Source organism: Fistularia commersonii, chromosome 18, assembly GCF_037954325.1.
Source record: "Fistularia commersonii isolate RoL2024-O1a breed Wild chromosome 18, RoL_Fcom_v1.0, whole genome shotgun sequence".
In the NCBI taxonomy this organism is placed as follows: domain Eukaryota; kingdom Metazoa; phylum Chordata; class Actinopteri; order Syngnathiformes; family Fistulariidae; genus Fistularia; species Fistularia commersonii.
In genome coordinates this window covers 6718873-6733077 of record NC_141301.1, presented here as the reverse complement: position 1 = coordinate 6733077, position 14205 = coordinate 6718873, and the positions used below count along the sequence as shown (strand labels likewise).

Sequence of the window (14205 nt, the reverse complement as noted above, 5' to 3'; positions counted from 1 at the left end):
TGTAAAAAATGTGCTGCAGCTCAAAAAAGATTGAAAATAGCCTTTAGTGTGAATGTACTGACACACATGAATGAGCTAGATATGAAGCTACAAGGGAAAAACTGGCTTTTCCTTGAAATGCGAGCAACCGCCAGAGCCTTCAAAATAAGCTGGTTTTATTCTCAAAGAGAAGGCCGGAGGAGTCTGATATGTACCGTTTACAAATACATTTTTTTATATATGTATCGTATCTTGTGCTGACCCGGCCCGTGTGTCAAAATTTAAAAGTCAATTCGGCCCCTGAGCCAAAAAGTTTGCCCACCCCTGGGTTAGAGGAATCTCCATGGACCATGTTCTTTGCAGATGACATTGTGATCTGTAGTGAGAGCAGGGAACATGTTGAGGAAAATCCAGAGAGGTGGAGGAATGCGCTGGAAAGAAGAACAATGAAAGTTAGTCGCAGCAAAACAGAGTGTATGTGTGTGAATTACAGGAACCCAGGTAGAATGATGGGACAACATGAAGTTGGAGGATTTCAAGTACTTTGGGTCAACAGTCCAGAGCAACAGAGAGTGTGGAAAAGAAGAAAAGAAACTGATTCAAGCAGCTTGGAATTGGTGGAGAAAAGTGTCTGGGGTACTATGCGATAGACTACTATCATCCAGAATGAAAACAAAGGTGTCCAAGACAGTAGTGAGACCAGCAATCATGTATGGCCAAGGAACAGTTCCAATGATGAAAAGACAGGAGGCAGAGCTAGAAGTTGCAGAGATGAAGATGCTAAGATTCTCTTTGGGAGAACCTTAGCATCTTCATCTCAGCACATGTTAGATGTTTTGGAGAGATGGTCAGAGATTTATGGACGTAGTGAGAGAAGATATGAAGGCAGTTGGTGTGAGAGAAGAGGATACAGAGAATAGGGTTCGATGGAAAAGGTTGATTTTGCTTTTGCAACCCCAGAAGGCCAAAGCTGGAAGAAGAAGAAAAAGAAGACTATGTATTTCATTTTGAACACAGAGCTTAAGATATTTTCACTATCTCGGAAGAAGCACTTTGTTTAGGTTGTTAAAATAAATATTTTTTTTTGGTTTTGTTTTTTATAATAGCCCCTTCTATGGAGAGGACTTCTACTTTGAGATCCCTCGTCCGTTTCAGTGTTTATCCTTCTATGTTTATGCCAAGAGTGTTTTCCAAAGGGACCTTCCAGTTGGTAAGTCACAAGAAAAAAATAAACTCAGAAAAACATTTTCTCATATAAAAGAAGTTTGATTTATGCTGCACTTTTGTGTGTTTTTCAGGCAAGGTATCTATTCGGAAGGATGATTTGTGTAAATACAGTGGGAAGGAGTATTGGTTTAGCCTTCAACCAGTGGATCCTAATTCAGAAGTCCAGGTAATTTTCTAGGAGTATTGCTTAAAATCATATATCCAATTAATTAATTATGATCATCAATTAATCAATTATAGTCTAAAAAAAGACAATTCAATTTTATTCTCAAGTTAAGTCTCAAGTTATTGGTGGTGAGCCCCTCTCATGCTTCAACAGGATACATCCTTCCATAATATCAAACTATTATTTTCATGCCAAAAAAGATTGTCATGGTTTCACCTACTGGCTGAGCTCTATTACTCACAAATTCTGTAATTGTTTCATGATGCATCAGATTTTTTTGTTGGAATGTAAAAAAGAATATCACCAGCCTTGATAACTGTCATTACTCTCCTCTGAACCAGTTTGTCAGCTTGATGTATTAAAAGTAGATTCATCTGGCTGAACGACTTCAATTGTTTAAGCTAATGGTTTAATATTTGGTATAATTACATTTTAGGCCTCGCCTTTGGGGTATATTTTGATCGGGACTCTTGTCTTTGAGATTCTTCTGACAGACGTCAATCATTCATCAAAATCATAGGGCTTGTATCTTTAAATATAAAGCATGCATACGGTCTCTTTTATTTCCAAAGTATAATCCCATGATCTGATGAGCTCAGTTGTCTCTACACATTCTCTTCTGTGCTAATTTTAAAATATTGACTTTAACTGCCATTATCCCATGCCAGACTATTCTGAGTATGTGCTTCACCGCTGATTCACTCGCCAGAAGAAAATTTCATTTGCAAAGTCACATCACTTTAGTGACGGAGCTGGTTACTGCAATCCGTATCCAGTTGGATTTACAGTCACACAAGGGCTGGGCATGCACATGTACTCTGTGAAATATGTTTGCCCAAGTTAATCAGCTCCAATAATTACAATTGTGGCTAGAACTAAGTGATATAAAAGGAGTTTTTGATTTCACAGATTTTTCCAAAATTGCACTAAATTGTACTTTCAACCAATATAAAGTATTAAAGTATTATATAGGATCAAAGACATGTCTTGGAACAGAAAAGCTATTCACCATCTCACTGAGTACTTGTCTCACTCACTCACTCACTCACGCACGCACGCACGCACGCACGCACGCACCCACCCACCCACACACACACACACACACACACACACACACACACACACACACACACACACACATCCAACCCCATAAAGATATTTTTGATGGTCATCCACAGTCCATCTAACATCCACAGCTGCTGTCGCTCTCACATTTCACCTCGATAAATTCAGAATGAATTGTGTATTTAGATAGACTACAATAAATAGCAACCTTTTTTGAAAAATTTCAAGTCAGTTTTGCCATGCTTAACCTTTTAAGAGTAATTGCTAATTTAGTATGCAATTTAGGCTTAATGTTTGTTCTAGTGACACCCAGAATACTGTATGTTGCGACTACTGAAGACCTGCCAAAAAAAAAACCAACTAAATACATATACAACACCGTGTGTTGAACAGGGCAAAGTTCACCTGGAGATGAGATTGAATGAAGTGATCACAGAGAATGGCTCACTGGGTCAACATTTACTAGTACGGTGAGTAACCACAGAAAATAATCTTACAATTAAACAATTGAAAACTGAGTAAAACTAAAGACCGTGTGTATCTTCTTAATGCCTAAACCACAGTATGAAATAGGGGTGCATAAGGGGATCGTGGAAGAAAAAAGATTTTTTGTTATTTGATTGTTATTAATGTTATTTGAGTCTTCTACCCAACTGCATATTAGCCAACTGCATACTGCACTATGAAGAGATGTGTACACAACAATAAAGTCATATAAGTATGCATGTCAAAGGAGACAAAGCAGATGTCTTGGTCTAGCTCTTAATGCCTAAACCCCAAAAAATAAAGCATCCCTTGGGTACCTTTTATAATTAAGCGTGTCTGTCATGACCTGATGGCAATGTTTTTTCATTCATGTTTACAAACTTTCTTAAATATCTATAGTTTATATTTAATTGAAATTATCTGTTTTTGCCCAAGTTCAATTACCTTGCACTTTTCTTTGACGAACCTCTTAAGTTGATACCTATAACCAAAATAGACTGGGTGTGAAAGTTCATTGTTTTATGCGGCCACAATGCTCTTTCTGAATACTAATTAACATGGAAGTTCAAATTCTAGTGGAAAACTCTTGAGGTTCGTTCTTCCTTGGAAATAAGATACTCTTGTATTTACCACACAATAAAATTACTCATCAGTTTACTGGGGAGTTTTATGTGGCTTCACACATTATTATGCTACACATAACCCTGACCAGCATTGATATATTTGATGATAATCCTTCAGTGAAATTACAGGTATATTTGACTTTCTTCAAATTCACCTCTGCTCAATTCAAGATATTTGTATTTGCAAAAACTCCCTCAGCCTTGGAAATTGACCAATTGATGACCTAGTTGCAATTAATGAATTTTCTGCAATATATGGAATTTAATTTTGTTACAAAACTATGAATGTACATTGAGTTTACATGTTGTTTTGCAACCCCCTTCCTCCTACACATAGACACATGTTCATATTTAGTAAAGCTGGGAGGTGGAGAGGAAGTGCTGGCATATGGGCAGGAAACCTCTTACTGCTGTGGTTTTCTGTTGCCGTCATTCACCCTGCCTGTGAGTCTGTGAGACTTAGTTCAAACTATCAGCTGCTCAGTTGGGTCTAGATAAACAGTTTTTTCATATCAGCAAGACCAAGCAGATCATCAATCAAAGTTTATAATTTGCATTTTCCTGCATGGTACTCTATTACTAATCCACAAATATTGGAAGGAGAGAGTTAGATGAGAATGATTTTAAAAAAAGAAAATACAGATGCAAAGAGACATGTAGGAAACATTATCAAGAAATGCAGAAAGAAAATATAAAAACATCCTGACACATTCTGATATTCTTTGTCTTCTGGCCTCACTTACCGATGGGTTGAATCCAATCTAATTCCCCAATGACTTGCTTAGTAGTCATATCCTGTTTCAAGGTACGTTTGGGGTCTATTTATTTGCACCAGAAGCTGATATGAGGGGAAAAAATGATTTACTGTGTGATACGACCCAAACATAATGGCAAATCAATGTTAAAATGATGTCTATAACAATTTTATGTCTGAAGCTAATAAATATTCTATTCGAATTCAATTTTTTATACATGTACCAACAATTCATTTAAATCCTTGGTAGTGGTTTGCTGAATGCCTCCACTTTACACTCCTAAAAATGGCAATGTGAAATCCTCACGAGCTTTTGAGGTAACCGCAGACCGTGATCATGCTGTTGGCGAATGGTTATACAGAAAAAGATGGTTCATTCAAATGTGATGATAAAAATTTTACTGATTCTGGATCTTTAATAGTCTGACAAATGTGTGTCAATTTGATTCACAGACCTCCCTCTTAAATGTGTCTCATATATATGCCACAAATACACTTTAATTTAGGATGGTTGAAAGACCTAATCAGTTATTATAGACAAGTTTAAAAGACCTACGTACACAATTTTCTTAGAAGTGTGTGTTGTACAATCATCTCACAATTTAGAATATCATTTAATCTTGCCTACTCACAGTTCTTAGACATTGTGAATTCACAATGGATTTTATCTTCCGAAAGTCATCTTTTGATTTGGCATTACATTTATCGAAGTTCTTTAATATTCTTTTTTGACATGTGAAGGATAATTGAGTGCCAGGGGCTGCCTCTGATCAGTGGGCAGAACTGTGACCCATATGCCACTGTTTCTCTTGTTGGACCTGCAAGGTAACTCAGCAGCTGCCTTATATGTTCATTTGAATGTAAATATTGAAAGTATCCTGTAAGTACAAAAAATGGTTTTTGCACCTCACTTTGTGCTCTAATGAAATGAATGCCAATTTCTTCAAGTATATGATCAAATAATTCCAAATTACCTTTGTCAATACTCAAAAGGCATTCGTATAAATTGCAGTGAAGCTAGTCTGTATTTTTGTTAATTTTATTTTCAATTCAGGTGTTTTGTGTGCTCAAAAACTAATCTTCCCTTATGATTAATATCAGTAACTTTAACTCTGCAGGTCTGATCAAAAGAAAACAAAAGTAAAGAAGAAAACCAGCAATCCCCATTTTGAGGAGACATTTTACTTTGAGGTAAATTTCACATAGTGTCCCAGCTACAGAGGTTTGCTTTTGTAGATCACCCAACTTGATTTCAGCCGAGTGAGAGGCTTCTTGAAAATTTGTAGAAGGTAAGAGAGATGCTTGAACTGTTCAAATGTTTTTCTACAGGTTACACGTTCCAGCAGCTACTCTAAAAAGTCTCATTTTCAAGTTGAAGAAGAAGACATAGAAAAACTTGAGATCAAGTGAGTTTTTTGTCATTTTGTCATTACCCCTGTTCTTTCCCTTCATTCTCATTACCCCTCTATCATTTTGACAGAAAAAACTTGAGGAAAGAAAAGTGAATTTTAATCTGGTGTGTTCTGAAAACTGATTGAGAGCCTTGGTAAATCAGGTGCATTTTGAAAACTGATTGAGAGCTTTGGTTTCTGTAAAGGATATATGGGGCTTTCATCACAGTGGACCCATAGCTCAGTGGGTATGACTCAAAGGTAAAAACATGCATGGTTTGAAGTTTTGATTTGAGGTGGTGACATTGCATGGGTACTTCAATGACCTATGGACCTGGTAGGTAAGTGATAAGTAGTAGTAATCATGAATATCTTTTCTTGATATTTTTAAGAATTAAATTGTTTTTATGACAAACAGGAGTAGCAACAAATGTTTGGGTGTGCTTTTGTGACATACAAGAAAAAGCAACAGAAGTTTCATCATTAAAAGGTTTACATGAAATATATAAGCAGTAACATGTCCTCCACCTTTTGCAGAGTCGATTTGTGGAACAATGAAAATCTGGCTCAGGATGTATTTTTGGGGGAGACCCGAGTGCCTGTCAAGATTCTGCGAAATGGACACTGTCACAAGGCCTGGTAAGGACAAGGTGAAAGAAAATGTATTTGCACAATTGTTCCGGCTTGGCATGGGTGAGGACACCAGGAAATGAGATAGACACTATTATATCAAAATACATTTTGATATTGAATAATAATTTTCTGTCTGAAGATTGGTTGTCTTGTATATGTAACTGTAGCGAGGTAATCTTGAAATTAGCTATTTCTTTTGTTGCCTATAAAAACAAAATTCACCAAGACATCAGCTTTGAAATGGAACGCTTCTGTTCAAATATCGTCTGCCATGTTTAGCTTTGCTTTGCATCTTGCTTTGCATCATTCAAACAGGAGGCGAGATTAGGGAAGACTGGGGAAACAATATTGCACAGCCCCAGTTATAAACAAGAGCTTTTACTATTGTATATTTGTCTGTTTTCGACAACAGTGAAACCTTGTATTTTACAAGGTTCTTGCTCTGTCTGTGGTTTATCCCACATTCCCTAGTTAAGTATCAAAATTAAGAAAGTATGTCATGAGTAGTTTCTCCATACTCCATTTACTAATATTGATCAAACTGCCATGCTCTTCATATGTGCAGTGGTTAGTGCTTTGGCCTCACAGCCCAAAGGACACTGATTGATTACGACTGGGGACCTTTCTGTGTGGAGTTTGCAGGTTCTCCTCATTTTCTCTGGGTTCTCCGGTTTCCTCCCACAGTCCAAAATCATGCAGCAGGTCAATTGGAAAAATTGGGAAAATTCTACAGATGTGTGAATGAGAGTTAGTGGTTGTCTGTTTATGTGGCCCTGCGATTAACTGGTGACCAGTCCAGGGTGTACTCCGCCTCTTGCCCAATGACAGCTGGGCTAGGCTACAGCATCCCACACGACCCTGAGTAGGATAAGAGACGATGAATGGATGGAAGTTCATTAGGCTATGAAATATAATCAACACTTAGGACAGTAGGTAAAGGACTCTCTCTTTTTCCCTAATCTGGCCGTTAGTTTGTCTAAATATATTTGCTAATGAAGGCGAAGCAGAAGAGGGGCGGCATGGCACAGGAGGTAACGCAATCGTCTTTGGAACTGAACATTCCTTATTTGATTCCCGGCTTCTCCAATGTGTCAAAGTGTTGTTGAGCAAGATACTGAACCCCTCTGGAGCTGCTCCCCGGGCGCTGGTTAACAGCATCCTACTGCTCATGGTTCATCCCTGGTTAGTTAATTGCAGATAACAAATTTCCCCATGGGGATTAATAAAGGATAAATCACTTTATTGTTATATTCAGTAACACATACTGCACAATTTGACCAATGCATTTTACCCGTCATAAATAAGCCTTGAGCAATGGGTTAGCTACTCATTTTAGTATCAAACACTAGACTTGATCACTGTCCTAAATATCTTTACACTATGAAGCATGTGTCTTCCTGTCCCAGGTCTGGGTCTCTATCTGTTAATGCAACATGTTAAAATCTTGCTCATTTGCACTAAAGAGCTGTATTCTTATTGTATTAGCATGGATATATCACACTCACTAATTCCAATGTTTTCTCCATTGTACCAAACCAACACAATCTGTCCCCTTTTGGTTTAAATAGGTACCTACTCCAACCTAAAGGTAATGGTGCCAAATCCAAGTCTGATGATATGGGCTCCCTGCGTTTAAAGCTGACCTACATAGAAGACACAGTACTGCCATCTGCCTGCTACATACCACTCTGCAATTTGCTGCTCAGATCCCCAGATGTCAAAGTAAGACAGTAGTTAGTAGGGAACACCTATGAACAGAAGGACATCAATTGTACATTTTTGTTGTAATAGATTTACAGTATTTAAAACAGCTAGTTTGGCATGCAGTGCTTCAACAATAATTGATTTCTAACATCGCTTTACTTTTAGTATGCCATAATTTTCCAAAAAAATTCTGATTATATCAATAGGAAACTCTTTAGGTCCAAGATTCAAGTGCTTATAGTCATATGCACATCTAGAAACTTTGTTTCCCTGTGTCATGAGATTAATTTTTTTGTTTCTGCAGTAAATGCCAAATAGGTTCATCTAAGTACATAATGATATACAGCAAAAGAAACTAAAAAGCAGTAGAAATATAAACTCTACAGAAATGTTAATGATCTAGATAAGACTGTGTAGTATGTATAGTATACAATACTTTTTTGTGCACTGGTCTGCAGTGATTGTACTTTACATATTGTGCTTGTGATTTCGCCACATTTTGCAGCTACTGTCTTCTTCTTTAGTTCAGCCACTGACCATATATACCCTCACCCCTATCAGCCCATCTCTGCATCAGCAGCACACATCCTGGGGGATATCTGCAGAGAGCGTTATGAGGCAGTTCTTCCCACAGTTCGATTGTTGCTCCATCACAATCGGTTTGTGCCTTTTGTCTCTGCTGTGGCAGTTCTGGAGCTAGACAACACTCAGTAAGTATAGCCAGAAACCCAGATTACAGACACATAGTGCTGTGTAGGTAGGTAGGTAGGTAGGTAGGTGCTCAAAGAAGTGTGACACTTTGTTTGAATGAGAGAGGGAATGGTTGGTTGTCTACATGTGACTGTAAGATCGACTGTTAGCCAATCCAGGATGTACCCTGCAACTGGCCTGATCTCAGCAGCATCCTCGGTAGATGATTGAGAATGATATTATGAGTTATGTAATTGAAGGAAAACTATTTTATTCAAGCATCTCTATTTGTTTACAGGGAGGCTAACACTATATTCCGAGGCAATTCATTGGCAACACGCTGCATTGATGATATGATGAAAATTGTGGGAAAAAATTACCTTGCTGTTACCCTGAAGCCTGTCATAAATGAGGTATGAGCTCCCCAAGAATATGAACACACACACATAATAAATATCAAAGTCAGATAAAATTTTTGGAACAGAACCAATATTTGAAAGTGTAAAATCAAATACCAATAAATGAGCTGGTATTGTAATAGTTTTCAAATAATATTTCAACACATGCTACTCTGTTGTGCCTGCACTAGACATTAAATTGGCATCACAAAATATATTGTTCTTACATTGTTGATGGGAATGAAAATCCAGTTTGAATTAATGTTTTACACTGAACTTAAAACTAACAAAATATCAAAGGTCATAATGTTCTGTCATTAATAATTAAATGTTGCAACGATGCTATCCGAGCAGTTTTTAACTTTCACAAAAAATTATTTTGTGTAGTAAAATCTCTACTGGATCATGTGATTATCCCATCACCCTGGTTTGAATTTTCAGGGTTGTAATTGCTTGTTTTCTTGTACTTAATTTTTCATAGATTTGTGAATCTAACAAAACCTGTGAAATTGACCCAATCAAACTCAAGGAAGGAGACAATGTAGAGGTGAACAAGGTAAATTCTTAGACTCTTTGAACAATCCAAGATAATTCTTTGTGTAGTCTGTATAAAAGATGTATAAATGTTTTTCATGCCTTTGTAGGAGAATCTTCAAAGTTTTGTCCAGAAGGCATTCTCCTCCATCACTCAGTCCAGTGCCAATTGTCCTCCACTCATGTGTGATGTCTTCAGATCACTAAGACATTTGGCCTGCAAACGCTTTCCAGGTGAATTTGAAAGAAAACCCATCAAACCAGCCAGAATAAAAACAAGACAACCATCAATGTAATTTATCTTAAAACCATAATTGGATTGCAAATTATATCCAAATTGTTGGATCGTATAAATCGTATATCCAAATCTATCTATATATATATACACTGCTCAAAAAAATAAAGGGAACACTTAAAAAACACATCCTAGATCTAAATGAATGAAATATTCTTATGGAATACTTTGCTCTTTACACAGTTGAATGTGCTGACAACAAAATCACACAAAAATGATCAATGGAAATCAATTGTATCAACTCATGGAGGTCTGATTAGGAATCACACTCAAAATTAAAGTGTAAAAACAAACTCCAGGCTGATCCAACTTTGATGTGATGTCCTTAAAACAAGTCAAAATGAATCTGTGTTGCTTCCTGAGTGAACACTATGATTTCACAGAAGTGTGATTGACTTGGAGTTACATTGTGTTGTTCAAGTGTTCCCTTTATTTTTTTGAGCAGTATATATTTAGCCAGTACTGCTATTTAATTCATAAGCGGTCCATTGGTATGATTCTAATTTCACAGTTGCTACTGTTAGACTTGTGTAGTATTTACTGATTTACTTATTTGTGTACATGTTCTCTGTAAAAATACAAATAAAGGATCTCACCCTCCCTATCTTTAAGCAGACAGTCTTGGGATAAGCCGCTTTCATTCTATTTTTGACAGTCTGTGCCAATTCTAACCACATAAACTTTCGATGCAGTGCTTGATAAATAAATGAAACGGGGAAGGACACAATCTCTGTACAAAAAGTACAAAATAGTTACCAAAGATGATAGAATGTGTAGTAGTTACTTATTCACATTTATATTTAAATATGAAAATGCAATATGTAAAAAAAATTAACTGCAGTTTCATGATAGTAGCTTTGGTATAATAATGTAAATTACATGGATATTCAAGAATTAAAGTGTTTATTGTCACATGTACAATGTAGAAATGTGTTTCCCTATACATTGAAATTCCTACTCTGCTGTCTGCAGCGCATTTGGATTTATACTGTTAGGATGAGTGTAAACATTACTATAAATATGGTTATAGATTATGATTGTGACACACAATCTAAATCCTTATAAATGATATGATAAATATGATTATAGATATGTTTTGGTTTGTTTATCAGTCACACTGAGTTGAACAGTTTTGTTTGTTCATTGTGATCAAAATGGGTTCCAGCACAGCTTTAAAAAATGCCTTTGGTTTCCAATTATTGCAAAACAATAACTGATTTATCGTAACTTATGTATTTTCTCAAGATTTGAATTCAGAAATGGAGCACTTTTCTTTATTTCTTCTTTTTACCAAACTGCTTTATTTTGATGCAGGTATGTTAATCACAATAATCTAGCAAAAATTACGATGGTAACCTTAAAATGGATAATTTGACTTTTTTTATTTAATGCTTACAGGTAAAAAATGTTTATCTTAAATAAACTCTCTTCTTACATATGTCCCTCTGCAGCCGACCCACATGTCCAGTACTCTGCTGTAAGCAGCTTTGTGTTCCTGCGCTTCTTTGCTGTTGCTGTTCTTTCTCCACACTCCTTCCAGCTCCGTCCCCATCATCCTGTAAGTGTGTGTTTCTGCCAGCACAAAGCCCATCATTTGAATGGTCACCCTTATTCACAAATGCATTCTTAGCATTGAAGCCAATTCTACTTTTTCTTAAATTTTTAGGATCCTGAGATTTCCCGTACACTAACACTTATTTCAAAAACCATCCAGACTCTAGGCAGTTGGGGTAGTTTGTCAAAAAAATTGGTAAGATGCTTACTAATATTATGCAAAAAAGAAAAAAAAAATAACAAAGGTTAATTTTGAATGTCGATATATTGAAGCATGATATTGGCATCAAAATACGGTAATCAGGAAAAAAAGACTAAAATTGACATGTGCCTTACCTTCTGCAGTCAAGTTTCAAAGAAACCTACATGTATGACTTCTTTAAATCATTCCAAGAAGATAATTGTATTGAGAAAGTAAAAAAGGTATGTTAATTTATTTGTTTTTAGATCTTTTCATACATTTTGGATGTCTGTATTGTCAATTATTTTTCTCTACAATAACTGTTTGCTACACTCTCCATTCCAAGTTTCTTGATGAGATATCCTCTAACATTTCTAAAGAGTCCAGTGGTTTCGAAGATGCAGTGGTTTTGAAGGAGGGGTGAGTGCCCACAGTGAACCTAAGGAGACAAAATCAAAGCCTAAAAGACATGAGTCAATTTAGCGTATATATTGATCTTTAATTTGCTCATCAGTTGTCACATATGTCCAGAGTTAACGCAAGCATTAAGTATTTGCATTAGCTGATGCCTCTCTTCAGAACAATGTGATGCAGGTGGATCTGTTCTAGAACAGAAGTAATTGGTTTATTTTAATATCTGGATTTAGATTGTGTGTCACATTTTGCAATATTAAAATGTAACCAATTATACGGTATCACTGGAAAAACGTATTTGACATTCAACCATGTGTTTAAGAATAGTGATACAAGTAACCTGTGAATTACCGTACACTAAAATGATAACTTGTTAACGTCCAGTGAGACATGGCATTTCAGTTCTCATGTCAGTGTGAATACCCTCTAGGGAAGTACAGAAACGTGCGCAGGGGAGAAAACGCCTTGGCAAGAAAAATTTCAAAAAGAGATGGCTTCGAGTGACCAACAGAGAACTCTCCTACCATAAGCATAAAGGTGAGAAACCCACTCTGAAAATTCTGGTACAATTGTGGTCTATTTTTAACACCTAACTTTCCATGCAGTGCTTAAGAAATTAAAAAATGATAGTCGTCACCACAAAGTCAACTATGAGATTCTGTTAACGGAGTTCACAACAACAGACAGCAGGATCGTGGGAAAGAAAGACCCATTTTTTTCCTTTTGACCACACCTTATCAACTTTAATAAGTAGCACTTTAACTCACTTGTCTAGTAGTAAGACTGTAAAATTAAATAATTGCAAGTCTACCTATCTACCTACCTACCTACCTCTACCTTTGTTAAATGTCAACTCTATGCAAAAACTGTGAGCAGCATTTAAACATGAAATGCACTCAGTTCATAGCCATAACACATTTAATATTTCTTTGAAAGATTGTATAATATTGATCTTAACCTTGTCAGGCAATCTAAAATGAAATTAACTACCCAGCAAGGTTTGCTACTTGTACTATGGCCAGCGGGGAGCAGCAGAGTAACAATATTACCAATTTCCTTTTGCGAAGGATTACGGTAATGGGAAAAATGGTCAAACAAACTGTGAATATGTCACATTATAATCTTCTATCCATTTTTTTTTTTTTATCTGCATGTTAATTAATGGATTCTTGTATAACTATAGATTTCTTAAATTAATTCAGACCATTTATTTCTCAGTTACACTGACAACAGCAACAAAAAAACCTGACAGAATTTTTTCAATGCAAGAAAATTATTTTTGTGTGTGTTTGTGTATAGAATATTTTTCCATAAATTATCACTACCTACTGGGTGGAATATAGATGAGGAAGAAACTTCAAAAAGGCAATGCAACTTTTTTGGTCATGGCACATGAGGAGAGAAGAAAATACCTCATGTGTGCCTGTGTGGTCCAAAGTTTCTGAGCCTATTTTAAGTTCTATTAAATAGCTTTGTGGGATAAACACTTAAAGAGGATTCCTTTCCATTTCCATGTTAATAAGTGAAAACATGTGATTCTAATACTGATTAAAACAGTTGCCCACATGGTAACTTTCATTTTTTAGTTCAGCCAGTCTGTCCCAAGTGGACTTTTGGTCCCTAGAAAAGTATTCTCTCTGATCTAGACATTGTAATTGACATTGTGTGATCATAACATTTCACAAGGGAAATTTAGTTACAGAGGACTTTTTTTTAAATAGTAAACTCACAATCAGAATTTTATGAAGGATTTACTTTATTGGATTGATCAGCAGATTATTGGATGGGATGAAGTCTTCATGGATTAGTTTGGGCTCTGTTTTTTCTGACAAGAATACCTCAGTTCTGGCCCGTCTTGGAAAAAAGGGTTCTCTTCACTCTGTTCTGATGGGATGGAAGTAAAGCTGTGAATATTTTTGGTCAAAGATGCAAAATCCACTGCATTTCTTTTTCTCATTTGCTTCCGCTGTCATTTTTCAGTTATAACAGATCATGTGTGTTGAAAAGCATATTGCCATGCTGTGTAGCCCTCTCTGGCTATTGGCATCTTTAGTCCAACAAGAGGAAAATGTACCCAAAAACTGTCTGTCACTTGTATGCACCATTCAAAG

The 14205-nt window shown here is 36.3% G+C and overlaps 1 protein-coding gene across 3 annotated transcripts in view; it reads left to right on the top strand.

The window, feature by feature from the left end:
• rasa2 (RAS p21 protein activator 2) overlaps positions 1-14205 on the top strand; it is a 37553-nt gene that overhangs the window by 7205 nt on the left and 16143 nt on the right. For 2 of the 3 annotated variants that reach the window (XR_015107461.1, XM_086164543.1), the window contains exons 3-19: positions 1086-1189; positions 1278-1372; positions 2831-2907; positions 5042-5125; positions 5419-5491; positions 5630-5706; positions 6229-6330; positions 7893-8046; positions 8590-8738; positions 9017-9131; positions 9598-9672; positions 9761-9884; positions 11397-11503; positions 11612-11695; positions 11845-11922; positions 12027-12100; positions 12525-12631. Coding sequence is in view for 2 of the 3 variants with exons in the window: in XM_086164543.1 (XP_086020669.1) it covers positions 1086-1189; positions 1278-1372; positions 2831-2907; positions 5042-5125; positions 5419-5491; positions 5630-5706; positions 6229-6330; positions 7893-8046; positions 8590-8738; positions 9017-9131; positions 9598-9672; positions 9761-9884; positions 11397-11503; positions 11612-11695; positions 11845-11922; positions 12027-12100; positions 12525-12631 (1679 nt within the window). In the remaining variant the exon portion in view is untranslated. The remainder of the gene's footprint in view (positions 1-1085; positions 1190-1277; positions 1373-2830; positions 2908-5041; positions 5126-5418; positions 5492-5629; positions 5707-6228; positions 6331-7892; positions 8047-8589; positions 8739-9016; positions 9132-9597; positions 9673-9760; positions 9885-11396; positions 11504-11611; positions 11696-11844; positions 11923-12026; positions 12101-12524; positions 12632-14205) is intronic. The other variant, XM_086164545.1, reaches the window with a different exon arrangement.